The 27,707-nt window shown below is 42.2% G+C and overlaps 1 protein-coding gene across 7 annotated transcripts in view; it reads left to right on the top strand.

Moving 5' to 3' along the window:
- The window catches only part of PRDM2 (PR/SET domain 2), a 128,783-nt gene extending 104,435 nt beyond the window's left edge, over nucleotides 1–24,348 (top strand). For 6 of the 7 annotated variants that reach the window (XM_077250238.1, XM_077250242.1, XM_077250243.1 and 3 more), the window contains 3 exons: nucleotides 8,251–8,355; nucleotides 10,744–14,929; nucleotides 22,606–24,348. In XM_077250238.1, coding sequence (XP_077106353.1) covers nucleotides 8,251–8,355; nucleotides 10,744–14,929; nucleotides 22,606–22,618 — 4,304 coding nt within the window. In that variant the 3' untranslated portion in view covers nucleotides 22,619–24,348. Of the gene's footprint in view, nucleotides 1–8,250; nucleotides 8,356–10,743; nucleotides 14,936–22,605 lie in introns of all 7 variants that reach the window. The other variant, XM_077250239.1, reaches the window with a different exon arrangement.
- The last annotated feature ends 3,359 nt before the right edge of the window (nucleotides 24,349–27,707 follow it).

The following is a 27,707-nucleotide window of genomic DNA, read 5'->3' as shown; positions in this document are numbered from 1 at the left end:
TGTGACCGCTTTTCTAAGATGGTTCATTTGGTGCCCTTGCCTAAGTTGCCCTCCTCCTCTGAGTTGGTTCCTTTGTTTTTTCAGAACGTGGTTCGTTTGCATGGGATTCCGGAGAATATAGTTTCTGACAGGGGATCCCAGTTTGTGTCTAGATTTTGGCGGACGTTTTGTGCCAAGATGGGCATTGATTTGTCTTTCTCGTCTGCATTCCATCCTCAGACGAATGGCCAGACGGAGCGAACTAATCAGACCTTGGAAACTTATTTGAGGTGTTTTGTTTCTGCTGATCAGGATGACTGGGTTGCGTTTTTGCCACTGGCCGAATTTGCTCTTAATAATCGGGCTAGTTCGGCCACGTTGGTCTCTCCTTTTTTTTGTAATTCGGGGTTTCATCCTCGTTTTTCCTCTGGTCAGGTGGAGTCTTCGGATTGTCCTGGAGTGGACGTGGTGGTGGACAGGCTACATCACATTTGGAATCAGGTGGTGGACAATTTGAAGTTATCTCAGGAGAAGACTCAGCAGTTTGCTAATCGCCGTCGCCGCGTGGGTCCCCGACTTCTTGTTGGGGACTTGGTGTGGTTGTCTTCTCGTTTTGTCCCTATGAAGGTCTCTTCTCCTAAGTTCAAGCCTCGGTTCATCGGTCCTTATAGGATCTCGGAGATTCTTAATCCTGTATCTTTCCGTTTGGATCTCCCAGCATCGTTCGCTATTCATAATGTGTTCCATCCGGTCGTTGTTGCGGAGGTATGAGGTGCCTGTTGTTCCTTCGGTCGAGCCTCCTGCTCCGGTGCTGGTGGAGGGAGAATTGGAGTATGTTGTTGAAAAGATCTTGGATTCTCGTGTTTCCAGACGCAAACTCCAGTATTTGGTTAAGTGGAAGGGTTATGGTCAGGAGGACAATTCCTGGGTGGTCGCCTCCGATGTTCATGCGACTGATTTGGTCCGCGCCTTCCATAGAGCTCACCCTGATCGCCCTGGGGGTTCTCGTGAGGGTTCGGTGACCCCTCCTCAAGGGGGGGTACTGTTGTGGATTCTGTTTGCGGGCTCCCTCTGGTGGTTACTGCTGGTACTGGGTGACTTTGGTGGGTTGCGGCCTTTGGTTTCCATCTGTCCATCAGAGGCTGGGTGTTTCCTATTTTACCTGGCCTTTCTGTCATTTCCCTTGCCGGCTATCAATGTGTTCAGATGTGCTCTGCTTGGTTCCTGCCTACCTGCTCCCAGATCTTTCAGGATAAGCTAAGTGCTGATTTTCAGTTGTTTGGTTTTTTGTCCAGCTTGCTTAGAATGTCTCTTTGTTAGCTGGTTGCTCTAGTGGACTGAGGTTCTCCCCATGTGCCATGAGTTGGCACATGGGTTCTTGTAATCTCAGGATGGTTTTTTGATTAGGGTTTTTTGCTGACCGCTCAGTCCCCTTTTGTGTCATTCTGCTTTCTAGTTTTCAGCGGGCCTCTATTTGCTAAAGCTATATACATCATCTCTATGTGTGTGCCTTCCTCTCATTTCACCGTCAATACATGTGGGGGGCAACTATATCTTTGGGGTTAATTCCTCTGGAGGCAAGTGAGGTCTTTGTTTTCTCTGCAGTACTAGTTAGCTCTTAGGCTGGTGCGTGGCGTCTAGAACCAACGTAGGCACGCTCCCTGGCTATCTCTAGTTGCGTTTGTCAGGCGTAGGGCAGCGGTCAGCCCAGGTTCCATCACCCTAGAGCTCGTCCGATATTTATTATACTTTGCTTATCCTGTGCTATCCCTAGCCATTGGGGATTCATGACACTAGACCACCCCAGGACCTTGAAATGCTTCTTGCAGAGCCATTCCTTAGTTGCCCTGGCTGTGTGTTTTGGGTCCTTGTCATGCTGGAAGACCCAACCACGATCCATCTTCAATGCCCTTACTGAGGGAAGGAGGTTATTGGCAAAAAGCACACAATAAATGACCCCATCCATCTTCCCTTCAATGTGGTGCAATCATCCTGTCCACTTTGCAGAAAAGCACCCCAGAGTATGATGTTTTCCCCACCATCCTTCACTGTTGGGACAGTGTTTTTGAGATTGTACTCCTCCTTCTTCTTCCTCCAAACACGCTGAGTGGAGTTGATACCAAAAAGTTCTATTTTGGTCTCATCTGACCACATGACCTTCTCCTGTGCCTCCTCTGGATCTTACAGATGGTCATTGGTGAACTTCAAATGGGACTGGACATGTGTTCGTGTGAGCAGGGGGGACCTTAGATGCCCTGCAAGATTTTAATCCATGACCGTGTAGTGTCTTACGAATGGTAATGTTTGAGACTATGGTCCCAGCTCTCTTCAGGACAATTACCAGGTCCTCCTGTGTAGTTTTGGGCTGATTCCTGACCTTTCTTAGAATCATGCTTACCCCACGAGGCGAGATCATGCATGGAGCCCAAGACCAAAAAAACTGACAGTCATCTTGTGTTTCTTCCGTTTTCTAATAATTGTGCCAACAGTTGTTACCTTCTCACCAAGCTGCTTGCCTATTGTCCTGTAACTTGGGTTGATTGAATAGCTTCAGATACAGTGGGGCAAAAAAGTATTTAGTCAGTCAGCAATAGTGTAAGTTCCACCACTTAAAAAGATGAGAGGCGTCTGTAATTTACATCATAGGTAGACCTCAACTATGGGAGACAAACTGAGAAAAAAAATCCAGAAAATCACATTGTCTGTTTTTTTAACATTTTATTTGCATATTATGGTGGAAAATAAGTATTTGGTCAGAAACAAACAATCAAGATTTCTGGCTCTCACAGACCTGTAACTTCTTCTTTAAGAGTCTCCTCTTTCCTCCACTCATTACCTGTAGTAATGACACCTGTTTAAACTTGTTTTCAGTATAAAAAGACACCTGTGCACACCCTCAAACAGTCTGACTCCAAACTCCACTATGGTGAAGACCAAAGAGCTGTCAAAGGACACCAGAAACAAAATTGTAGCCCTGCACCAGGCTGGGAAGACTGAATCAGCAATAGCCAACCAGCTTGGAGTGAAGAAATCAACAGTGGGAGCAATAATTACAAAATGGAAGACATTCAAGACCACTGATAATCTCCCTCGATCTGGGGCTCCACGCAAAATCCCACCCCGTGGGGTCAGAATGATCACAAGAACGGTGAGCAAAAATCCCAGAACCACGCGGGGGGACCTAGTGAATGAACTGCAGAGAGCTGGGACCAATGTAACAAGGCCTACCATAAGTAACACACTACGCCACCATGGACTCAGATCCTGCAGTGCCAGACGTGTCCCACTGCTTAAGCCAGTACATGTCCGGGCCCGTCTGAAGTTTGCTAGAGAGCATTTGGATGATCCAGAGGAGTTTTGGGAGAATGTCCTATGGTCTGATGAAACCAAACTGGAACTGTTTGGTAGAAACACAACTTGTCGTGTTTGGAGGAAAAAGAATACTGAGTTGCATCCATCAAACACCATACCTACTGTAAAGCATGGTGGTGGAAACATCATGCTTTGGGGCTGTTTCTCTGCAAAGGGGCCAGGACGACTGATCCGGGTACATGAAAGAATGAATGGGGCCATGTATCGTGAGATTTTGAGTGCAAACCTCCTTCCATCAGCAAGGGCACTGAAGATGAAACGTGGCTGGGTCTTTCAACATGACAATGATCCAAAGCACACCGCCAGGGCAACGAAGGAGTGGCTTCGTAAGAAGCATTTCAAGGTCCTGGAGTGGCCTAGCCAGTCTCCAGATCTCAACCCTATAGAAAACCTTTGGAGGGAGTTGAAAGTCCGTGTTGCCAAGCGAAAAGCCAAAAACATCACTGCTCTAGAGGAGATCTGCATGGAGGAATGGGCCAACGTACCAACAACAGTGTGTGGCAACCTTGTGAAGACTTACAGAAAACGTTTGACCTCTGTCATTGCCAACAAAGGATATATTACAAAGTATTGAGATGAAATTTTGTTTCTGACCAAATACTTATTTTCCACCGTAATATGCAAATAAAATGTTAAAAAAACAGACAATGTGATTTTCTGGATTTGTTTTTCTGTTTGTCTCCCATAGTTGAGGTCTACCTATGATGTAAATTACAGACGCCTCTCATCTTTTTAAGTGGTGGAACTTGCACTATTGCTGACTGACTAAATACTTTTTTGCCCCACTGTAAGTGCTTATTTGAATAGCTATAGCGCTTACCGAATATCTGCATCGGTAACCGGATACCTGGAGCGCTCCCGATAATCAGCTGTTCGGCTCCGCAGCTGCATGTGTCGCGGCTGTGAGACAGTCACAACACATGCATGGATAGCCCAACAAACAGCCTCTCTATGCATGTGTTGCGACTGTCGCACAGCCGCGACACATGCAAGTGTGGCGTCGAACAGCTGATTATCGGGCGTGCTATAGATATCCAGGTTACCAATGCAGCTATTCGGATAATCACTTATCTGAAGCTATTCAATCAACCCTACCTGTAACCTATCCCAGCCTTGTACATGTCTATAATTTTGTCCCTGTGTCCTTAGACAGCTCTTTGGTCTTGGCCATGGTGGAGAGGTTGCAGTGTGATTGATTGTGTGGACATGTGTCTTTCATACAGGTAACGAGTTCAAACAGGTGCAATTAATACAGGTTATAAGTGCAGAGTAGGAGGCTTCCTCAAGAAAAACTAACAGGTCTGTGAGAGGCAGAATTCTTGCTGGTTGGTAGGAGATCAAATACTTATTTTATGCAATAAATTGCAAATTATGTAAAAATCATGCAATGTGATTTTCTGTTTTTTTTATTTTTAGATCCTGTCTCTCACAGTTGAAGTTTACCTATGATTAAAAAGTACAGCCCTCTCCATTCTTTGTAGGTGGGAATACTTGCAATATCGGCAGTGTATCAAATACTTATTTTCCCCACTGTAGGTGTATAATAATGGACATCTGGAGCATGGGAGGAGGACATCTGCTCTGGTCACACCTTCTCACATTGTTTGGTTGTATTTGCTTTAATAGCAGCTAGCTTTTCCAAGTCACATACTTCTATTCAATCCTGAGAAAATGTCAAGACTATCCTCTTCGATTTTGATGCAACATGTATCGTAGCGAAAATATTTCGCGTAATTCTAAAGTTTGGGTTACTCATGACAACCAAATATGGTAGAGCCCAGCTCTGTGCAGCCCCGAAAAACACATTTGTGAAACCGAAGAATTATTGGCACATGGCCTAGCTAGTAAGGTAAGCATGGACTAAAAGGTTTTAAGACGTTTTCATGAGGGCCACCTCACAGCTACCTCCACTTAGTTATGCAACACATCTGAGATTTCCTTGGAGATTCTGTAACGTTAATATCCTCATGATATTTCTTTATGAAAGGCAACTTAAGCTCCCCGAACACTTCATCCAGCCAAATGATGGTTCAGCTGAACATGTGGCAAAAAGCGGTCTCCTCCATCTCTCCCATACAACCGGAGCACTCCTATGTTCTCGGTGAGAATGCGGCTGCTACATATCTCTGTTGGGGGCTTATCTCTTCGAAAACAAGGATCGGCAGTCCAAAATCGGACTTGTCAAACCTTCTCTCCCCCAACATAATATGTCTGGTGCCTCCATATACATTAGACTGTCAGCTGAACCCATCAATGGTAGTCTACTGTCTTTGAGGACCTTAACCTTCTCCTGTTTTGGTTGCTTAATTTAACTATAATAGTTGTCACAATAGCCCTATACATACAGGACCATGTATATAGCAGTGGATTCCAGTATGGAGTATCCAAGCTCTGCAGAGAACACTCCAAACAAAGCAGGAGAATATCTAATTTATTCTTGTGGTAGGTGGCTGATGATATGATCGTAAAATGGACAATAGACCTAATTTGTCAATGGATAAACCCCTTTGCACACCCTGACGTACCTATAGTTAGTCACTGGCAAGGTGTGCATGTTTTGAGTGGGCTCAGTCGTCGTTACAGTCATTTGCCTGTAACAGTAGCAACCTGAGTTAGCTCCAATCGCTGCTGTTTAATAATTTTAAACGCTGCTATCAATCACCAACCTAACATCTGGAGGGAACATAGGGTTAAAAAAAAGAGGAGTAGCTCTACAATAGCTCTCCACAATGAACTGAAAACAAAGTAATTTGTACAGAGGTAAGTATGAGATCTGATACCTTGTCCTTTTGCCCACCTTAATAATTTTTTTTTGCTAATTTGCAGTTTGCTCAAACTTTATTTTCTTTGTTTTTGTCAAGAACTTTATTTTTAGGTGATTTTTTATATATATATATATATATATATATATATATTTCATGGGGAATTTCGCAAATATTGCCGCAGTCTTACATCCTGTACTTTGAAGGGTTGTTGTCATGGATCTGTTCAGGGAAGGATCCTTAGCTATGGAGACACACCTATAAGTATTTGCATATGAATGTGTTTCTCTTCTGTAGTCATCTCCTACTACCTTCCTCTTCCAATTTATACAGTTTGGGGATTTATGAAATCTGGTATCTCCCTTTCGCCTCTTGTGCCTACACCATTCTTACTTACCTAGCCCAGGCATCATCATGGTCTCGCCAGACATTACAGGTCCTTCTCAAAAAATTAGCATATAGTGTTAAATTTCATTATTTACCATAATGTAATGATTACAATTAAACTTTCATATATTATAGATTCATTATCCACCAACTGAAATTTGTCAGGTCTTTTATTGTTTTAATACTGATGATTTTGGCATACAACTCCTGAAAACCCAAAAAACCTGTCTCAATAAATTAGCATATTTCACCCGTCCAATCAAATAAAAGTGTTTTTTAATAACAAACAAAAAAACAATCAAATAATAATGTTCAGTTATGCACTCAATACTTGGTCGGGAATCCTTTGGCAGAAATGACTGCTTCAATGCGGCGTGGCATGGAGGCAATCAGCCTGTGACACTGCTGAGATGTTATGGAGGCCCAGGATGCTTCAATAGCGGCCTTAAGCTCATCCAGAGTGTTGGGTCTTGCGTCTCTCAACTTTCTCTTCACAATATCCCACAGATTCTCTATGGGGTTCAGGTCAGGAGAGTTGGCAGGCCAATTGAGCACAGTAATACCATGGTCAGTAAACCATTTACCAGTGGTTTTGGCACTGTGAGCAGGTGCCAGGTCGTGCTGAAAAATGAAATCTTCATCTCCATAAAGCATTTCAGCCGATGGAAGCATGAAGTGCTCCAAAATCTCCTGATAGCTAGCTGCATTGACCCTGCCCTTGATGAAACACAGTGGACCAACACCAGCAGCTGACATGGCACCCCACACCATCACTGACTGTGGGTACTTGACACTGGACTTCAGGCATTTTGGCATTTCCTTCTCCCCAGTCTTCCTCCAGACTCTGGCACCTTGATTTCCGAATGACATGCAAAATTTGCTTTCATCAGAAAAAAGTACTTGGGACCACGTAGCAACAGTCCAGTGCTGCTTCTCTGTAGCCCAGGTCAGGCGCTTCTGCCGCTGTTTATGGTTCAAAAGTGGCTTTACCTGGGGAATGCGGCACCTGTAGCCCATTTCCTGCACACGCCTGTGCACGGTGGCTCTGGATGTTTCCACACCAGACTCAGTCCACAATCTTCCTCAGGGTCCGGTCACCTCTTCTCGTTGTACAGCGTTTTCTGCCACATTGTTTCCTTCCAACAGACTTACCATTGAGGTGCCTTGATACAGCACTCTGGGAACAGCCTATTTGTTGAGAAATTTCTTTCTGGGTCTTACCCTCTTGCTTGAGGGTGTCAATGATGGCCTTCTTGACATCTGTCAGGTCGCTAGTCTTACCCATGATGGGGGTTTTGAGTAATGAACCAGGCAGGGAGTTTTTAAAAGCCTCAGGTATCTTTTGCATGTGTTTAGAGTTAATTAGTTGATTCAGAAGATTAGGGTAATAGGTCGTTTAGAGAACCTTTTCTTGATATGCTAATTTATTGAGACAGGTTTTTTGGGTTTTCAGGAGTTGTATGCCAAAATCATCAGTATTAAAACAATAAAAGATCTGACAAATTTCAGTTGGTGGATAATGAATCTATAATATATGAAAGTTTAATTGTAATCATTACATTATGGTAAATAATGAAATTTAACACTATATGCTAATTTTTTGAGAAGGACCTGTATATGGCGTCTGCGTGTATGTAAAAAAGTTACCCCGACCATGCTGTGTATGTTTGACGTTTCCATATCACGCTTCTTTTTTAGTTTACATATGTCAGGAATTACGTTACATGTATTTTCTTGTTTCTTATTGCAGGAAGGAGGAGGTCACTCCATGCTAAAAACAAGTTAAACCTAAACAAGCAAGAAAAGAAGAGTGGCTCAGACATAGCTTCTGCCGCTATGAAAGATTCACCCGACGGTAAGACCAACTAAATTGCATTCCTTCAACTTCTTGCATCTTTTATATGTTCACATTGTTATCCATAATTTATCGCTTTACATTGGGTATTAGAATCCAGAGCTGCATTCACAATTCTGCTGACTTCTGAGCTGAAATCTCCCATCATTCCCTATTTGCATCAGGGCTGTGGAGTCGGTAAGCCAAATATCCGACTCCGACTCCTTAATTTCCATGACACCGACTCCACCAAAATGGGCTCCGACTCCATGACTCTGACTCCACAGCCCTGATTTGCATAATATTTTGTGTAGAGTGTTACCTGGGAATGTTCAACTAAGCCATCTTGTAGTCGAAGGTATTTTGTAAGCCGACATATCAAGAGAACTGACAGATCTTCTTACACCCTTAATGACGTGATGTAAATGTAGGTGACTGGTCAGGAAGTCCCACTGTATAGAGCAGGCTCAGGAGCTGAGCCGACTGCTTCTGACTGCAGTGATTAAGATAGTGACTGGTTAGAAACTGGAGGGGACCCTACTGTCGCCCCATTGCTTCCCCTGTGATGTTTTAATGGGGTGCTTTAGTAGTCCGGGTCTATTTAGGCCTCTGTGTTCTCTCATTAGTACGTCTATGAAGCCTTGTCACAGGAAGCCATAGTAGATCGCCAGATGTACATCAGACTGCAATACAGAAGTATTGCACTGTAGTGTACTTGCGATAAAGTGAACGCATGTTCACGTCCCCTATGGGAACTAGTGAAAAAAAAAGGTTAAAAAATAGTTCAAATAACCTTTTTTTTCATAAAAAACATTGAACATTAGATATTTTAATTTCCTATCTTTTTCTCTTTCTTCACATGAATAAAAAAGCAGAATTTACATTTTTCAGTTATCTTCCCACCCCCTCCCCATAAAAAATAGAATTAAAAGCAATCAAAAGGTCATATGTCTCCCAAAATCGTAGCTGAAAAAAAAATACAGCCTATCTCTCAAAAAGCAATCCCTCACCTAACTCCGTTGGCGGAGAATTAAAGGGAACCTGTCACCTGAATTTGGCGGGACCTTTTTTCGGTCCGATGGGTGGTGTTTTCGGGTGTTTTATTCACCCCTTCCTTTCCCGCTGGCCGCACACTGCCCGCAATATTGTCTTGAAGTTGATTCACTTTTCTCCGTAGATCACGCCTGCGCAAGGCAATCTTGCCTTGCGCACGCGCAGTATGCTTTGCCCAATTGCGGGCAAAGCCGAAAAGCATTAGTGTGCATGCGCTGGCGCACTATGTCCCAGAAGTATTTTGCTGTGTTCCGGGACAGTGCGCCGGCGCATGCACAGGCGTGATCTATGGAGGAAAGCGAATAAACTTCAAGGCAATATTGCGGGCAGCGTGCAGCCAGCGGGAAAGGAAGGGGTGAATAAAACACCCGAAAACACCGCCCATCTGACCGAAAAAAGGTCCTGCCAAATTCAGGTGACAGGTTCCCTTTAAAATAGGTCTCAAAGAAATGGTGACACGGACCCAATTTATATCTATTTAAAAGACATACAACAAAAAATATATACCGTATATATGAATTTGGTATTGCTGTAATTGTAGTAACCTGCAGGGTGAAGTTACCAGGTTATTATTACCGCAAAGTGATCACCATAAAAACAAGTCCTGAGCAACATTCCAGAATTTGTTTTTTTTGTTTTTTTTTTTCACTATTTCACTCCACAATAAATGTACCGTATTTATTTTTCCCATTTTATAAGTGCATTGTGGAAAAGTGAATGGTCAATTAAAACTACAGTTTGTCCTCCTAGGGCCATTCCGATGGAAAGATAAAAAAGTTATAGCTCTTGGAAGATGTTGAGAAAAAGAAAAACGAAAAATGAAATTGATAATGGACTGTTGGAAAGGGTTAATGTTTCTCTCTGAATTGTTTGCTGTTTTTCTTTGGACACTTCATTGTTTCTTATTTCTTATGTGTCCAAATGGATGGTGATTTAGTCTCTTATTTTATTTATTACTTGATGGTGCAATGTTACACTACAGTTTAGAGATGGATGGATCGATTCGCAAGACTCCTGTCCATCTGCCAGGTCCGTGGTCTATGGCCGCTGGACAGGAGCTGTGCAAAACTCCTTACCTCCAACATTCCTGACTCTTCTTTTGATTAGCTGGGCTGGAGTGACGTCATCTGTGCGTCATTCCGCAAGGATGACCCGCCAACAGCCAAATCAAAAGCTGCGTCGGGGATCCCAGAAAGTAAGAGATTCACGAGCCTCCTGTCCAACGGCCACAGACTACTGACCTGAATGATGGGCTGGAGTCCTGTGAATCGATTTGCCAATCTCTTCTACAGTTTTTTCAATTTATAGTACTTTTATAATTGAGTTTGTCTCAAACCATCTCTTTTCTACTTGTAGCTCCAAATGAAGAGGATATAAAGCCACTAGGCTCTCCGGTCCTCTCTCTCGAACAGACAGCCGTGATCCAAGAATTGGTGAATCACAATGTCCTTCCAGATCGGATTTCCATCCCTACCACCGAACTACCTAAGTTAACAGACAGCGAGACCGTGGAGGATGTCTTCATCGAGCAAGAGCCAATTGATGACTCACAGAAAGAAAGTTCAGAGAGGGAGTCAATAAATCAGGAAGAAGAATGTGCGGAGATGCTTGATGACCTACGGAGTACATCCGATGAGACTCCTGAAGGGTCGCCGAAAAAGAAACCTATTAAAATCCCCAAAACTAAAGGGGATGTTAATGGGGATTTTCCAGAGGCTTTTATGTTCCCGTGCCAGCATTGTGAGAGGAAGTTCACTACTAAACAAGGGCTAGAACGACATATGCATATTCACGTTTCTACAGTTAATCATGCATTTAAGTGTCGATACTGTGGAAAAGCTTTTGGAACGCAGATTAACCGGAGAAGACATGAAAGGCGTCATGAATCCGGCCCTAAAAGGAAATCTTTAGTGTTGTCCACTTCTGCTGAATTTGGTCATGCTCACAAACACATAATAGATTCTCTCAAAGCAACCGACGAATACAGCAGTTCTCGAGCACAAAGTAAAATGACTGATTCTGACCGAGAAACTTCTCATTCTGTAATTTCGGAGGAAAATGGTGAATCAAGCAGAGAATTGCACCCCTGCAAGTACTGTAAGAAAGTCTTTGGAACCCATACAAACATGCGAAGACACCAGCGCAGAGTTCACGAGCGCCACCTTATGCCAAAAGGTGTAAGACGAAAAGGGCACCTGCTCGAAGATCCGCAACTAAAATCTGAGCAGTCTCCACCAGTTGAGAACATTTATGTAGCAAACACAGAAATTGAGGAAGATGGAGAAGCGGATGATGTCTATATTATGGATATCTCCAACAATATATCTGAGAATCTCACCTACTTTATTGATGGTAAATTGCCAACATGCAATGCAAGTAGCACATGTGAGGTGATAGAGGTAGAGACCAGCACTGCTGATGTACTAGGAATTAATTGCTTGCTTACCCCAATCAAGGTTGAAGTTTCTCAAAATATAAGAACCTTTCAAACTGTTCCTGATAATCAAAATCCACTTAGTGACTCTTCGAACAGTGGAACCTTGGATCCTAAAAAGAGAAGAACAATAAGCCCTCCTTTACTATCCAAAATTAAAACGGAAGTGGAGCTTGAGCCGGTTACACCTTCCTGCTCCCTGACTATTCCTTTAAGTGTTTCTGTAAGCGATAATCTGCCCTTTCCAAAAGAAAAAAGTGTTTATTTATCTTCGAAACTGAAGCAGCTACTTCAGATGCAAGAAAGCAATAAGTCTCAGATAAGCCCATCACTACTTGCCGAAATTCCAAAGTTGAGCCCAGTAGTGTCTTCCTTGACGTCTAATCCGAACAGATTCAAAAGGCGAACCAGCTCTCCTCCCAGTTCGCCACAACTCAGCCCAGCACCTAAAGAATACGTCAAGCAAGAAGTAAAAACTACCTGGAGTGAAGGACTTGTCCCGAAATTACCAAAGTTGGAAAGTCAAAGCAGCTCGCCTGTCTGGAGTTTATCTGGTCCAGAAGAAAGAGATAATTTGAGCCCATGTGAAGACACCAAGGTCAATAAAGACTGGAGTTCTAATGTCTCTTTTGGGAATGTGTGCAACCAGCAGCCATTGGACTTATCCAGTGGAATGAAGCAAAAATGTGAAAGCAAGAGTCGATCGCAGGTTCCTTGGGAATCTGTACTTGATCTCAGCATAAGTAGGAAGCCCTTCAGTGACACTGAAGCAAAGGAATATAAAGGGAATACCATTGGTGTAAAGAAGAAGAAGCCTACAACATGTATGTTAAAAAAGGTTCTGTTAAATGAATATGATGGATTAGAGGCTTCAGAGGAAAGTGTTGCGCAATCAGAATGTCTGGTTCTTCCCTGCAGAACAGATGAGCTCAGACTTGTTTCAGAACTCGATGTCGGCTCAAGTGTAGACATTTCTAGTCCCATGGAAGAAGACCTTTCTGCTTTAGTTGATGGCACATGCACATCAGTCTGCCAGTCCCCACCTATACTAACACCATCTGAAGCTCATTCGCCTAACCCCTGCCCTACATTTTTAACAGACCCTTCATTGCCACCTCCTCTTCTTACAACCAATTTTCCTTCACTCCCAGATTCATCCTGCAGTGTACCTCCCACTCCATCTTGCACTTCACCTCTTTCTGCTAGCACACAGTCCCCACTTCCAGTTCTTTCTCGCACAGTATCTCCTTCTCCTTCTCTCACAACGGATGATCCATCCGAGTGCACATCCCCTGGTCCACCTACCCTTTCCTCTTCATCATCTTCTTCTTCCACTTCATCATCCTCATCGTCGTCATCTTCATCATCTTGTTCGTCTCCTCCACCTTTGTCCATAGTGTCTTCGGCCGTATCTCCATCTTTAAATTCTGAATCCTCTGCACCTGTATTTAAGCAAGAAAAGCATGATGAAGAAGCACCAGCCGAAGACTCTTTGCAGTTGAGTCAACAAAATGACTCTGTTTGTGAAAATTTTAGTAGGTCCTTCGTGTGCAATGTTTGCGACTCTCCGTTTGTGTCAATTAAAGACCTTGCCAAGCATCTGGTTGTGCATGCCGAGGAATGGCCTTTCAAATGTGAATTCTGTGTGCAACTTTTTAAGGATGTATCACATCTCTCAGAACACCGTTCTTTGCTTCATGGGGTGGGAAAGATTTTTGTATGTTCCCTGTGCAAAAAGGAGTTTGCTTTTCTTTGTAACTTGCAACAACATCAGCAGGACCTGCATGCAGATAAGGAGTTCAGTCATAGGGAGTTTGAAAACGGGACACTTAGGCCGCAGAATTTCACAGACCCCAATAAGGCAAATTTAATCCAAAGCGAAAAAATAGATGAGGACCCCATGACCCCATCACCAGAGGATGATGGAGAACTAAATGATTCTTCTGAAGAACTTTATACAACAATTAAAATTATGGCGGCTGGAGAAAAATCTAAAGACCCAGATGTACGTATGGGACTTAATCAGCACTACCCAAGCTTTAAGCCACCCCCCTTTCAATACCACAACAAAAATTCCATGGGTGTTGGGGCTACGGCAACCAACTTTACCACCCACAATATTCCTCAAACCTTCACTACTGCTATACGTTGCACTAAATGCGGAAAGGGTGTTGACAATATGCCCGAATTACACAAGCATATCTTAGTATGTGCTTCTGCCAGTGACAAAAAAAGATACACTCCGAAAAAAAATCCCATACCCTTGAAACAGATTGTGCAGCCTAAAAATGGGGTAGGGGTGGTCGTTTTGGAAGCTGCAGAGAAGAACTCATTTAGGCGGATGGGTCAACCTAAAAAACTCAATTTTACTATTGAAATCGGCAAAATGTCTTCAGGTAAGCTGAAATTGGGTGCAATAAAACGGAAAAACCAGCTAGTTCAGAAGGCAATTTTACAAAAGAACAGAAAGGCGAGACAAAGATCTACTGACTCTGCACCGCATTTTTGTCCCTATTGCAATCGAGAGTTTACTTATATTAAAAGCTTAAACAAACATGCTTCGTTCAGTTGTCCTAAAAAGCCAGCTTCTCCACCTACCAAAAAGACAAGTCCTAAACACTCAAAGAAGCCAACTTCTCACAAGAAGAAAAAATCCAGCGTCGTTCGACGAACAGCAGATGCCGAGATACAAATGCAAAGCACAGAGTTAAATTTGGGTAAAACTAGAGCAAGGAGCTTGGCACCTGTCCCCGTTCCTCCACCAACGGCACCCATCAAATCTAAGCAGAATGTGAAATCTACTCCGCCAGTGAAATCCAAAAAGCAGACCATGCCTGTTGTAAGGAACTCAAGCCCTGTAAGACTACCCAAGGGTCAAATGGTTAATGAGGCAAAGAAAACCAAGAAAGCCACACTCCAAGGCCTACATCAGACTTTTGGAAAAACACAAAGAAAACTCCATATGCGAATGCCTAAGGGCAAGTTACCAGACAAGCATCTAGCCAAGAAGAAAAAAAAGGGCAAGTTCAGCATGAAGTCCAGAGAGAGGGTTAGTGGACCCCGAACAAGAAGCTCTGCAGACAATTCCGATAAAAGAGAAGATGGAAGGTAAATGTGAGTCCATAAGATGTTTTTCATTATCTTATTATTAACCCCTTAACGACAAAGGTATTTTTGGTTTTACATTTTCAGTTTTTGCTTCCCTTCTTCCCAGAGCCATAACTCTTTTATTTTTTGGTCAAAATGGCCACGTGAGGGCTTGCTTTTTTGCGGGATGAGTTGTACTTTTGAATGACACTATTGGTTTTACCATGTCATGTACTGGAAAATGTGTGTGGGGGGGGGGGGAACCCAAGTGCGGTGAAATTGCAAAAAAAAGTGCAGTCTCACAGTTGTTTTTTTTTACCATGTTCGTTAAATGCTAAAACTGACCTGCCATTATGATTCTCCAGGTCATTACGAGTTCATAGACACCAAACATGTCTAGGTTTTCTCTTATTTAGGTGGTGAAAAAAAATCCAAGGTTTGTTAAAAAAAAAAAAAAAAGTAAGATTCTGGCCATTGTTTCATTTTGGATGAAATACTGCTTTAAGTTTTATAAAAGCTTTTTGCCATCAGAAATCGATCTATTGTTTGTAACAGGTTTCGGTCTTAATGTTTTTTGTTGTTTTTTTTTCCCCAATATCACAATTTTTAATATTGTTTATTAAAAATAAAAATTAGAAGTATTCTAATTTTCACACTGGTCAGTAGGGCGTCTTTAGATGCGAACATCCTGTTTCAGGAAATCCACATTAACATGTACGTTAGGAGTAAAGAACAGAATCTGACCCTACCTTTTGTATTGAAGCATCTAGAGCTTGTGCAGAGGTCATTGTGAAGGAAAGGGGAGCATGTCAGCTGTGACATCAACTATTGTGATTGATGGAACCTGTGTTATCAGCTGCATATAGAGGTGTTACCTCCCTTTGTAATCCTGCCTCTGATGACAAGGAAACTGCTGTAAACTCTTCAAAAAAAAGAAAAGAAACAATAAAAGTATTTAAAATGGCCCCAGTGACCAGTGTGAAAATTACAAGATGACTAGTTTTATTTTTAATAAAGTCTGCGATATTGATTTTTTTTTTAACCCCTTCCCAACATATGACCTGCAGATACATCATATGTCCTGTCCCTGACTTTCATGCTGGATTGCAAGCTGAGCCTGGATCTTTCCCGACAGATGATGGCTGAATCATCTGCCTCTAACTGATACGGGTGGAGTGATATGTTAAATGCTGCTGTCAGTCTCTGACTGCGGCATTCAACATGCGCCAGCAGGGGGCTGCATCATTCCACATGCCCGTGATGTGTTTGCTGGGCGCCAATGGATTGCCATGACAGCCTAGGGCCTGCTGAAGACCTCCGAGTTTGTCATAAAGATTTTCCTGTCAAGGCCAGCGTTTAGCTGGCATTTGGTATAGCTGCGTTCATAAAAGTCTGACTTATCAAAATATGAAATAAATTAATCTGATCATTAAACAGTGTAATGAGAAAAAAATATGTAAACACCAGAATTTTTTTTGTCCACTGCTAAGATGCAATAAGAGGTGATTAAAACATTGCATATACCCTAAAATGGTATCAGTAAAAACATCAGCTCAGGGGAAAAACATAAGCCTTCACACAGTCCTATATGCCTAAAATTGAAAATGTTATGGGTCTCAGAAAATTGAGACACAAACAAAAATATTTTATAATTTTCAAATTTGTTTTCACCAACTTAAAAAAAAAAAACAACAAAAAAAAAAAACTTTTAGATTTGTTAGTTATTCATACTTGGTACAAATGGAACAAGATCAAAATGTTGTATTTACCCAAAAAGATACCAGTGAAAAATACAGTTTGTCGTGAAAGGAAAAAAAAAGGTGTAAATGCCTCAGTCTACAGAAAAATTAAAGTTTTAGGTCTAAGAATATTGTCACCAATAAAACAAAAAATAAAATTAGACTTACCGGTAATTCGGTTTCTAATAACCCACCACGACAGCACACAGGAGGATGTCAACTCATCCTAATAGGGACAAGTAACACGAAAGAGGTCAAATAACCCCTCCCACCTCCTTTCCCCAGTGTTATTATTAAGGACCACAATAGTATGAATGCTTTAAATCATATTTATTATTACAGGATCCAATAATTGAGCAAGGGGATGGAATTACCTGTGCTGTTGTGGTAATTAGAAACCGAATTACCAGTAAGTCTAATTCTATTTACTCTAGTAACCCCCCACGACCGCACACAGGAAAAATACCGAAGACTAATGTCTAGGGAGGGACAACCGCCTGGAGAATCTTTCTCCCAAATGATAAATCCTTAACGGATGTCAAATCAACCTAAGCTTCAGCAATTGCTCTTTTTATTCAATTGGCCACTGTACCTTTGGATGCTTTCTTTCCCCTATTCTGACCATAGGGTTGAACGAAGAGGTTATCCTTCCTCCACTCTTTGGTTACGTGGAGATAATGTAGGACCACTCTCCTTACATCAAGAGAATGGAACTCTTCTTCTTTTCTGTTCTTTGGGTTTTGGCAGAAACAATGTAGTATTATGCCCTGATTTCTATGAAAATCTGAAACTACCTTAGGTAGAAATGAAGGGTCAAGATGGAACACCAGCCGGTCTTCTAATCTCCTCAGGTAGGGTTCATTTATCAAAATAGAGCCTGTAACTCCCCCACTCGCCTGTCTGTTGTGATTGCCTTGAGGAATGCTATCTTCCAGGTCAGCTTGTCTAGCATTATTGATGGTAGGGGCTCAAATGGTGGAAGTGTTAATCCTTTAAGGACAATATTCAGGTCCCAGTTGGGGACCAGATTGACTGGTCTGGGACGAAGCTAGGTGGCTGCTGTCATGAACAGTTTCACCCAACGATTTCAGCAAGGGTCTGGTCGAAGTATGAACTCAATGCCACCACCTGTATTTTAAGGGTACTGGATCCTTTTTCCAAGCCTTCTTCTTGGAAATACTGGATTTGGGCGATGTCGGGCTGTCGAGGATCTGGACAGTCCGGTGCACAACATGATACAAACATCCTCGAGGTCTTTTGGTATATAGCGTTTGTTACTGGTTTCCTACTTTTTTGTAGGGTGTCAATGACTCTCAGAGAGACCTTTTGGCTTTTAGAATCGAGAACTCAGAAGACAGGCTGTCAAATGCAAGTTCTCTGTCTGGATGGCAGATTGGCCCTTGGTGCAGAAGGTCTCTGACTAGTGGAAGGATTAGAGGATCGTCTACACGCAGGCTGGTTATGGTGCCATACCAGCTTCTTTTCGGCTATAGGGGTAGCACCAGAATGACTCTGGTCTGCTCCAATCTTATCTTCTTCAGAGTCTTTTGGTAAGACTGGGATTGGAGGAAAGGTGTAAGCCAGATTGAACCGCCACTGGTGGGCGAAGGCGTCTATGCCTAGACACATGTCGTCTGGGTTCGGTGAGAAATAGCGAGTCACCTTTGCATTCTGACGTCCCATGAATAGATCGACCTCTTGATAACCCCATTTCTTGGTCAACATCTGGAACACCTTTGGATTCAGACTCCACTCTCCTGTATGGAAATCCTTTCTGCTTAGGAAGTTGGCTCGCTTGTTGGCTGTTCCCTTAATAATAACAAAGGCTGACACGGAGAGAAGATTTTCTTCGGCCCAAGAAAATATTCTCGCTGAGATGCCTTTCAGGTCTTCGTGTATCGAGCTTCCTTAGTGACAAAGGTGTGCAACTGTGGTCATATTGTCCGAATAGATCTTTACGTGGGTACCTCGGATCATGACGTTGCTGCCTTGAGGATCTCTTCCACTGTCTTCAATTCTCTAAAATTCGAGGACTGTCTGCTGATTTTGGCTGACCAGTGACCCTGGAAGGATGTCTGGGAAACTATGGCGCCCCATGCTCTTTCTGGCATCCACTTCTATGATGACCAGTGGGATCTGGATCCAAGGAACTCCCCTGTTCAGTTTCCTTGGGTTGTTCAATGACATCCTTATCCGAACAGGTATCGACATCTACTAGTTCAGTGATCTGTGGGATCCATCCCACTCTGCCAGAACATTAGTCTTAAGGTTCCTGGTGTGCGCCTGGGCCCAGGCTACTGACTGGATGCAGGATGTCATAGAGCAGAGGACCAACATTGTGAATCTCATAGACACTGACCACCTGCTCCTCAAGATATTTATCTTTGCTCTGAGTTGGATCTGCATTTGTTTGGGCAAAAAAGATGTCTTCGCCTGAGAATCTAGGAGAACTTCTAGGAACTTCTGATGGTTGGGATGAATCGTGACATGATGGTACACATCCTGTTGATCAATTGTCGCCATGGCAAAGTACTTCCCTATCTGGGGAACTGCTGATTTGATGGACTCCATCTTGAACCTTCTGTATCTGATATACTGGTTCAGTGGCTTCAAATGTATTATGATGTTGAAGGATCCGCTCGGCTTTTTTATTAATAAAAACAGATGGGAGAAGTGACTCCTGTTCTTCTCCATCTCCGGGACTAGTGAAATTGCCCTTGAGGCCAGTAAGTTTATCAGACCTGACTTCAGGGTGTCCTGGAGCATCTGTGCAGAGAATTTCATTATTGGGTAGGAGGTAAACTCTATCTTCACCCCTTCCTGAATGGATTCTAGGACCCACTGGTTGGTGCATATTTCTCGCCATTGTATTAGGTAATGTGAGATGTGACCTTCTACTCTCCCCTGAGCATCATGGTTTACTTTGATGCTGGTCCTGGGAGAAAAATACATTTTTGCCTCGGCCACCCTTGGGGTAGCTCCACCTTCCTGTCTTCCCTTTTACCCCTGTCCTGGGAAGGTTGCTCCTTAGGGGGCTGAAAGGACTTCTTCCTGGAACCTTTTGGTTCAGTCAGGGAATTTTTTTCGTGTCCGAAGCCTTCTCCAACAAGTCGTCTAGGGCCGGCTCAAACACATACTTCCCCTTAAAGGGAAAAGAGCATAGCTTTATCTTGGATGCCACATCACCACCCCATGACTTTTAGGAGGCCCTCCATCTTGCGCTCAGGGGGATCCTTCAACTGGGAGGAATCCTCGAATGGCAACCTAGTCTTGGCCATGCATGCGACATGAATGACCTGGACGACCTTAGGTACCTCGGACCAGCATTTCACAGTCTCCTCATCAACCGGAAATCTGTCCTTTAAGTCTGAGGGGGTGGTTAGCCTTTTTATCTGGAGAATCCCATTCCTCCAGAACCAGCTTTCGGATGTTTTTGTGTATCTGGGACACAAGCTTCCTTTTTAATCAGAGAACATTTCCTCCTGCACTGAACGTGTAGGTCTTTCGTCTTCCACCTTCATGGTTCTCCTAAAAGCCATGAGAATCTCCTTCATGTTTTCCGAGGAAAAGTACCTCCTATCCTGTATTTCAGGACCCGGACTCGGCTCACCCTCCTCCAGGACTTCTTCCAGCATGGACTCCTGGGAATCCTCCTCCTGATAGATCCTTCTCTTCATGGCAGTTGGAGGGGCGCTGGGAGCAGGTAATGCCTGGGAAAAAGATGCCAAAGAAGACTGTATCTCCTGGCAGACTATCCCTTTAATTTCATTCCTGAAGGAGGGCTGTTCCTCCTTAAGAATTTTCTCAACACAGTCCTGACATAGGGCTTCCTATGTGAAGCTTCTTTGACAAACTGCACACCTACGGCCGGTGTCCTTGGATTTACTCCTTGGTGCGGGTTCCTTGTCCCCCTTAAAGAGAGGGGAGAAGGCAAAAAAGAATCTATAAAATCTATACCTGCACCTTGGAGGGGATCCAATGCCTGTATACTTACAGGTATGTATACTTACAGGTACCGGGACAGCGCTGGGCTCCACAGATGCAGAGCGGGAAGGTCCAGACTCCATGCTACAATACAGTTCGTCCTACCTTGCTTGACCTTCTATCCTGGGCTCTTTTATGCCCGGCGACTGGACCAGCGCCTCCCTTCAGTCAGATGAACACCTCCCCTGCTCATTCCGGCTGTAGTGATCTCCAGATGGTGTCCACCTGCTATGGTGTTCAAATTTCCTGGTGCATTCCACAGTGGACCGCAAAACCGGAAGTGACGCCAATGCAGACCAGCCGGCAAGTGAAGTCATATCCGGCCGCCACGAGGGAAGCTGGAAGCATACGCTTACCGGCTGCAGCAGGAGCTGAGGGAGGAGATGGGCCTGGAAAACTCGGAGAGGCGTCCCGCCCGAGAACTCCCCCAGACTGTCCCCGGAGGCGCAGACTGCGGGAACAGGTCCTGGGTCCACCGGAGCCTGGAACAGCACACGGAGATGGAAAGGGAAGGTAAGCCGACTGATCTCCTGCTATCCGACTTATCTGTAGTCCCTGGTGTCTGCCGCCGGCTCCGAGCACCATACGATGACCTCTTCATCCCTATAGGGACAGGAAAAAACACTGGGGAAAGGAGGGGGTGAGGGCCAATTTGATTTCTTTTGTGCTTCCTGTCCCTATTAGGATGAGATGACATCCTCCTGTGCGCTGTTGTGGGGGGTTATTAGAGAAAAGTTTTTCTGTACAAAAGAAGTAAAACCTAAAAAACCACACATAAAAAAAAAACCACAGAAAAAAGATTTCATGGCAGTTATCTTGAACGTGATAGAAGTTGGTTAATAATAAGTTAAATCTACCCCCAAATGATGTCACTGATACACACATCTCGGCCTGCAAAAAAAAGCCCTCAGGATAAATAATGTTACAGCTCTTTCAATGCAGCAGTGAAAAAAAAAACCTATTTTTTATTTTTCGTAAATCTTACAATAAAGGCTAAAAAAAAAAAAGTAGATTAAAGCATACAGTTAAAAGAATAAGCCTTCCATGTCACAAAATTGTAAGTGAGAGAAGAAGCAGATGCTATAGTTCAGCTTCCTAGGCTACATTCAGATGTCAGTCATTCATGTTCGCAGGCTTGGACTGGCCCACAGGAGAACAGGTGAGTCCTCCAGTGGGCCGCTGTGCAGGAGTGGCCACCACCCTCGTATATGAGCAGTGCTTGGTTTTTGGTACCCAAAGCATGAGCAGCATGGTGTAGGAACAGAGACCCTGATTCCTACGATGTGTCACTTGCTACAGTTTTCTGTGCTGCAGTTCTAGCAGTTCTCTGAATGCTGAGCCCTGTATAACCCCGCCCACACCACTTCAGTGATGGGGCCCGGAGTTGGACTACCCGGCTGCTGATTTTCTAGTCCTCCTTAATTATCTCCTGCTGATAAAACAATGATTTTTATAAAAACTACAGCAAGCCGCCCAGTAAGTGAGACATCGCTGGAATCAGGGTCTCTTTCTCTACATTATGCTGCTCTCAGATTAGGTGCTAAATCCTGGTGACAAATTCCCTTTAACTCCAACACTCCATGCTAATGTAATTCTCTGGATTACCATTTTACAGTAGCTGTTAATTGGTCATTAATAATGATGAGCGAAAGTGCTGGGATAAGGTGTTATCTGAGCATGCTCAAGTGCTAACCGAGTGACTTCGACGTGCTCGAAAAATATTTTCGAGTCCCCACGGCTGTTAGACAGCCGCAAGAAATGCTGGTATTGCATGTGTGTCAGGCAATCCCTGCATGTGTTGTGGCTGTCTAACAGCTGCAGGGACTGGAACATATTATTCGAGCATGCCGAAGACACTCGGTTAGCACCCGAGCATGCTTAGATAACACCTTATCCCAGCACGCGTGCTCATCACTAGTCATGAACTTTAATATCGTTAAGTAACCATAACTTTATTTTTTTTTCTGTTTGCAGGGGTTTGTTTTAATTTGCCTCCTTTTTTTTCTGACGACCATCAAAACCTGACATAACGGTAGCATGATCAAGATAAAATGAGCACTACAGAGTCGAAGCAAGAGAATGCAACTCAGATCTCGCACTCGCCTAAAAATCCACCGTAACATTGTGATTCCTGCGCTTCCTCCACGTTTGGCATGCTAATACGTTACCGTTCATTCCGCGAGGATTCCGTACATTCAACACGTCGCCGCTCGATTGCCAGGAGCACATTGGATGTTCTGTTCGATTTATTCTTGGAACAAAGGAGATATTATACAGGGAATATAGACTTTATCTATTGCCCTAAAAAAAAAACTTTTAATTAAAAAAAAAAAGTTAAATAATAATAAAAAAAAAAAATTGGCAATTCAGGGTTTTTCAAACATTGCTGCGTTTTCACTCAAATACTTTGCCGAAAAGTACCAAACCCATTGGAAACTTTTTTTTCTCTATAAATCCTGCAATTGAAGCCTAAAATATAAATAAATATTGAATAAATTCAATTACAGTTCTTAACTTTTTAGGATTTCCAGCGCTAGGAAATGGTATTTATTGACTATCATTCAATTGTTTTTTGGTTTTTTTAAAAACGTCAATTTTACATTTTTATAATCGCACAGAACTTTAGTCTAAAGGTGTGTAAAATGTTAAAAAAAATCTCCCCCATCCCACAAAAAAAACCACAATTTTTATTATGATGGTCTTTGAAAACACGTATGGTCTTGTAAGTAAGAGATTAAATATATTGCACTCATCTGTTTCCGTAGTACTGTTGGGTAGCCTAAAGTCATTGTTTTGCCTCTTTAAGAAATTTGAGGTTTTTTTATATACTTTTTTTTTTTTGTATTATTATTATTTTTCTTTTTTTTTTTTTTGTATTATTTTCCTTTTTTTTCTTTTTTTTTGTATTATTATTATTTTTTTTTTTTGCTATTTCACTACTATTCAGAGCAGTAATACTTCACGTTATTTAACCTGGCTAGTATCAACTATAATATTCTCCTCTGTTATCAGTTCTAAAAGAAAAAAAAAAGTAATCTACCTCCTAGACTGTAGTTCACACTTGTTTTTGGTGAATTTGTGCCACTCGCATTTTTCTATCATTCCTAGTTTTGTCTTTTTTATTGTTTTTTTTTTTTTTGTTACCATTCTCTTACGGGGGACTTTATGTTCAGAAATTGTATAAAGCATTTCTAGTAAGTTTAAATATAAAAAGGCAAAAAAAAAAATATTTAAAATTTATTTAAATTGTTTTTGAACTTGTCAGTTGTATTATGTGTTTTTTTTTTTTTTTTTTTGTTTTGTTCTCTTATATTTTTGGGGATGTGAATCTTTAAAAAAAAGAAGAAAAAAAATGTTCATGTGCTGGAGTTTGCTGTTATCTCCATTTATTGTTTTTTTTTGTTTTGATAAGTGATTTTAAATATATTTTATTGAAATTATTTACTGTTTGCAAAAATTGCGAAGAACAGTTAAGGCTGTCGCTGCGTTTAAACGTTCCGACATTGACAAATATATTTTACTTAGAGGTATACACAACATAAGATGTGGTTTATGCTATTTTTTACTCTGGCATGAAATCCTGTGATTGTCAGATGTGTTTTAAAATGGGGGGAAAAAACTACTTTTATGCTGTTTCAAGCACTTAACCTTATAGATGGGGCTATCGTGATACCTTTTATATACTTGTAATCAATAAAAAAAAAAACTTTATGAAAACATGTTTGGAAATCTTAACTTTTTAAAATTGAAAATGTATTTTTTTTTTTTTATACCAGCAGCATGATGTAGAGGCAGAGACCATGATTCCAGTGATGTCACTTACTGTTCTGCTTAGTGTAGTTTATATATATATATATATATATATATATATATATATATATATATATATATATATATATATATATGTATGTATAATCACAGTTTCATAGAAGAAAAAAAAGATGGTCAATAGTGAACTGCTTCAATGTAATCCAATCATGCCCCCACCACTGATTAGCAGCTTTCTGCCTATGCACAGTGTACACAGAAAGCAGCCAATCAGTGGTGTGGGCAGGGTTATACAGAGCTCTGCATTCAGAGAACTGCTAAATCTGCCGAAGAGAAAATTATTTTTAATCAAAACAGAAACAAGCAGTGAAGTAAGAGATATATCATTGGAATCAGGGTCTCTGACTCTACATAATGGTGCTTTCAGATGGGGTAGCAAAAACTTGCTGACAGATTCCCTTTAAAGGGGAACTATAATCAGAAAATGACCTTTTGTTTCAATCAATTGGCCGGTGGCCATGGCTAAGACACAACCTGCTGACACATGCATCATATTTTAATAATGTTTTTTATAAAGAAAAAATGTCTCTCTTTCAGATCAGGATCAGAATATTTATTAAAAAGCTAAATCAGTAATCTTGTGATTTTCACACTCGCCATTGGTGCATTTATTTAGTTTTGTACTTCTGGTCTTTTCAGGAACAGTTTTCAGCAGACTCCTCATCAGCAGAGGCTGATGAGGACAATGACTGATAACATCTCTGCCCTCCACTTATGACACGCTTATTTCTTGTTAATACAGATTGTGATGCAGGAAAGAAGAAATTGCCAAATATTTCTAAAGAATACATTTAACCCCCAAATCTCAATTTAAACAATAGCTCATTTACTGCTTCCTTATAAAGGATAGACTTCAATGCCGTAGACCGATGCAAGTCGCAAACGACTGGGACTTTGGCTGTTTTTCTTACAACATAACTGCGTGACAGCTAGTGATGAGCGAACATGCTGGGATAAGGTGTTATCTTAGCGTGCTCGGGTCCTAATCCGTGCTTTAAAAATATGTTCAAGTCCCCGCGGCTGCAAGGAAAAAGAGTAGGTGGGAAAGTGTACTGAACTATTTGGCCACACCAAGGGTACACCAAAACACCTGTACTTTGTTTGAACAGTCATTCCGTGCTGCCAAACTCCCTTTAAATAGGATCAGCACAAAATGACTGTGCAACCAAGCACTCGGCGCACCCTTGGGGTGTATAAACAGTACAGTGACCTTTCCCATCTACTTGTTTTGCCCTCCTTTTACTTGATTGCCAGTTCTGACTTTACTGGAGCCAGGAAAGAGCAGAGAACAAGTAGGCCAAAACCTGATTCCATAGAATAGGATTTTTTTTTCAACACTAAACTTTATCAGCATGCACAAGCGATAAATCTAGCATGCCAAAACCACAGCAAAAAAAAATGCCCAAAAAAAAGGAAAACATGCATTTTTGTTCTGCAGCTTCTTTCCTGCCAAGAGATTAGGTTTTGCTACAGAAAAAAAATGCGTAGTGTGAACTTACCCTTATTAAATATTGTGCTATAATGATGTAACGTAAACGCCATATTGGTGAATCCTGAGTTATTAGAGGGGATGCCCCTTGTCACTGCCCTGTGGTGGTATAGCAGGGAAATAACTTGCAGTCGGGTGTCCCTGTAGATTACCGCTGATTATTTTCTTGCATTTCCTTAGTATAATTATTTAAAGAAAAAAACTCAGTTAAACCTGCAGTATAAGGTCATTAAAAATGATGTGTGAGCAAGTACCTCATGGACTTGCAGTATTATTCAGCCATTACCCATACATACAGCCATAACTCTCGACTTTGAAAGACTGGAAAGTGGAACAGATACTCGCCAGCGCCAAGGTGTACCCAGTCGGAACAGTTCTAACCTCTTACCATATGTCAGAAATGACCTCAATGGGAATAAGGGACAAGTGGATCGGGGCCTAACTGTGGACACCCACCAATGGTAAGGTATAAAAAAGTAATGACGAGCTAAAAAAGAAAAAAAGTGCAAAAAATCTAGAGCTAAACCAAGATGAACTGAAATATGAGTTGTTAACATGTAATGTGTTGAGATTATGAACCCAAACAAAATGATGTTTTAGCCCTAGATTTGTAATTTTCTCAGAAAATTGACCCAATAATCCGTTATGCAATTTCTCCCGAATGTGTTGATACCCCACATGTGGTCGAAAACATAATGGTTCTGAGGGGAATGTAATTTTTGGAGCACAAATTTGGCAGGAATAGATTGTAGATGCTATGTTGAATTTTCAGAGCTCCAGAGGTGCCATAAAAGCGAAACCCCTTAGGAAATTCATCTACAAGAGCGGTGGGCATTTTAAACCATACCCAAATGCATCCAAACTGTTATACGATTGGGCTGTCAAAATGGGGAAAAAAAAAAAAAAAGTTTGCTAAAATATTACTTTAGCCCCATATATATTTAATTCTTACAAGAAATAATGGGAGAAAATGGACCGCACAATTTCTTATGTACTTTTTATCAAAAATGGCAAAACCCAATATGGGATTGTATAGTACTGTTTGAGCGCACGATGAGGATCTGAAGGAAAGAAAAGAGCAATATTTGGCTACTGGAACACAAAATTTGTTTGATTAGATTGTGGGTGCCATCAGGGCCGGTTTTAGACAAAGTGGGGCCCTAGGCAAAAATTTAAAGTGGGGGCCCCAAATAATAACATTGCACTGTGGCCCCCATATTTAGGGATTTAGGGGCCTTATATCGGCCAACGGGTCTGCCACTATTAGCTGTACGCAGGGGCGTTGCTAGGGTCAGAAAAGATTGGGGGCCCAAGACAAAGAGTTGCCCCCAACCCCCTCTTATTTTTTTTTTATCTCTTCAGATAAAGCAGTGCTAAAGGTACCGTTACACTAAACGACTTACCAACTATCACGACCAGCGATGCGATCGTTGGTAAGTCGTGTGGTCGCTGGGGAGCTGTCACACAGACAGCTCTCTCCAGCGACCAACGATCAGGGGAACGACTTCGGCATCGTTGAAACTGTCTTCAACGATGCCGAAGTCCCCCTGCAGCACCCGGGTAACCAGGGTAAACATCGGGTTACTAAGTGCAGGGCCATCACCGCTGTGCTCTGCTCTACGGCCGGCCGGCGCTGACACATTCAGTGCAGGTTAGCCGGCGGCGGGGGATGTGACAGACATCAGAAGGTGAGTATGTAGTGGTTTTTTTTACTTTTACAATGGTAACCAGGGTAAACATCGGGTTACTAAGCGCGGCC

Source organism: Ranitomeya variabilis, chromosome 4 (genome assembly GCF_051348905.1).
Source record: "Ranitomeya variabilis isolate aRanVar5 chromosome 4, aRanVar5.hap1, whole genome shotgun sequence".
Classification (NCBI taxonomy): domain Eukaryota; kingdom Metazoa; phylum Chordata; class Amphibia; order Anura; family Dendrobatidae; genus Ranitomeya; species Ranitomeya variabilis.
This window is presented reverse-complemented; position numbering and strand designations above follow the sequence as displayed.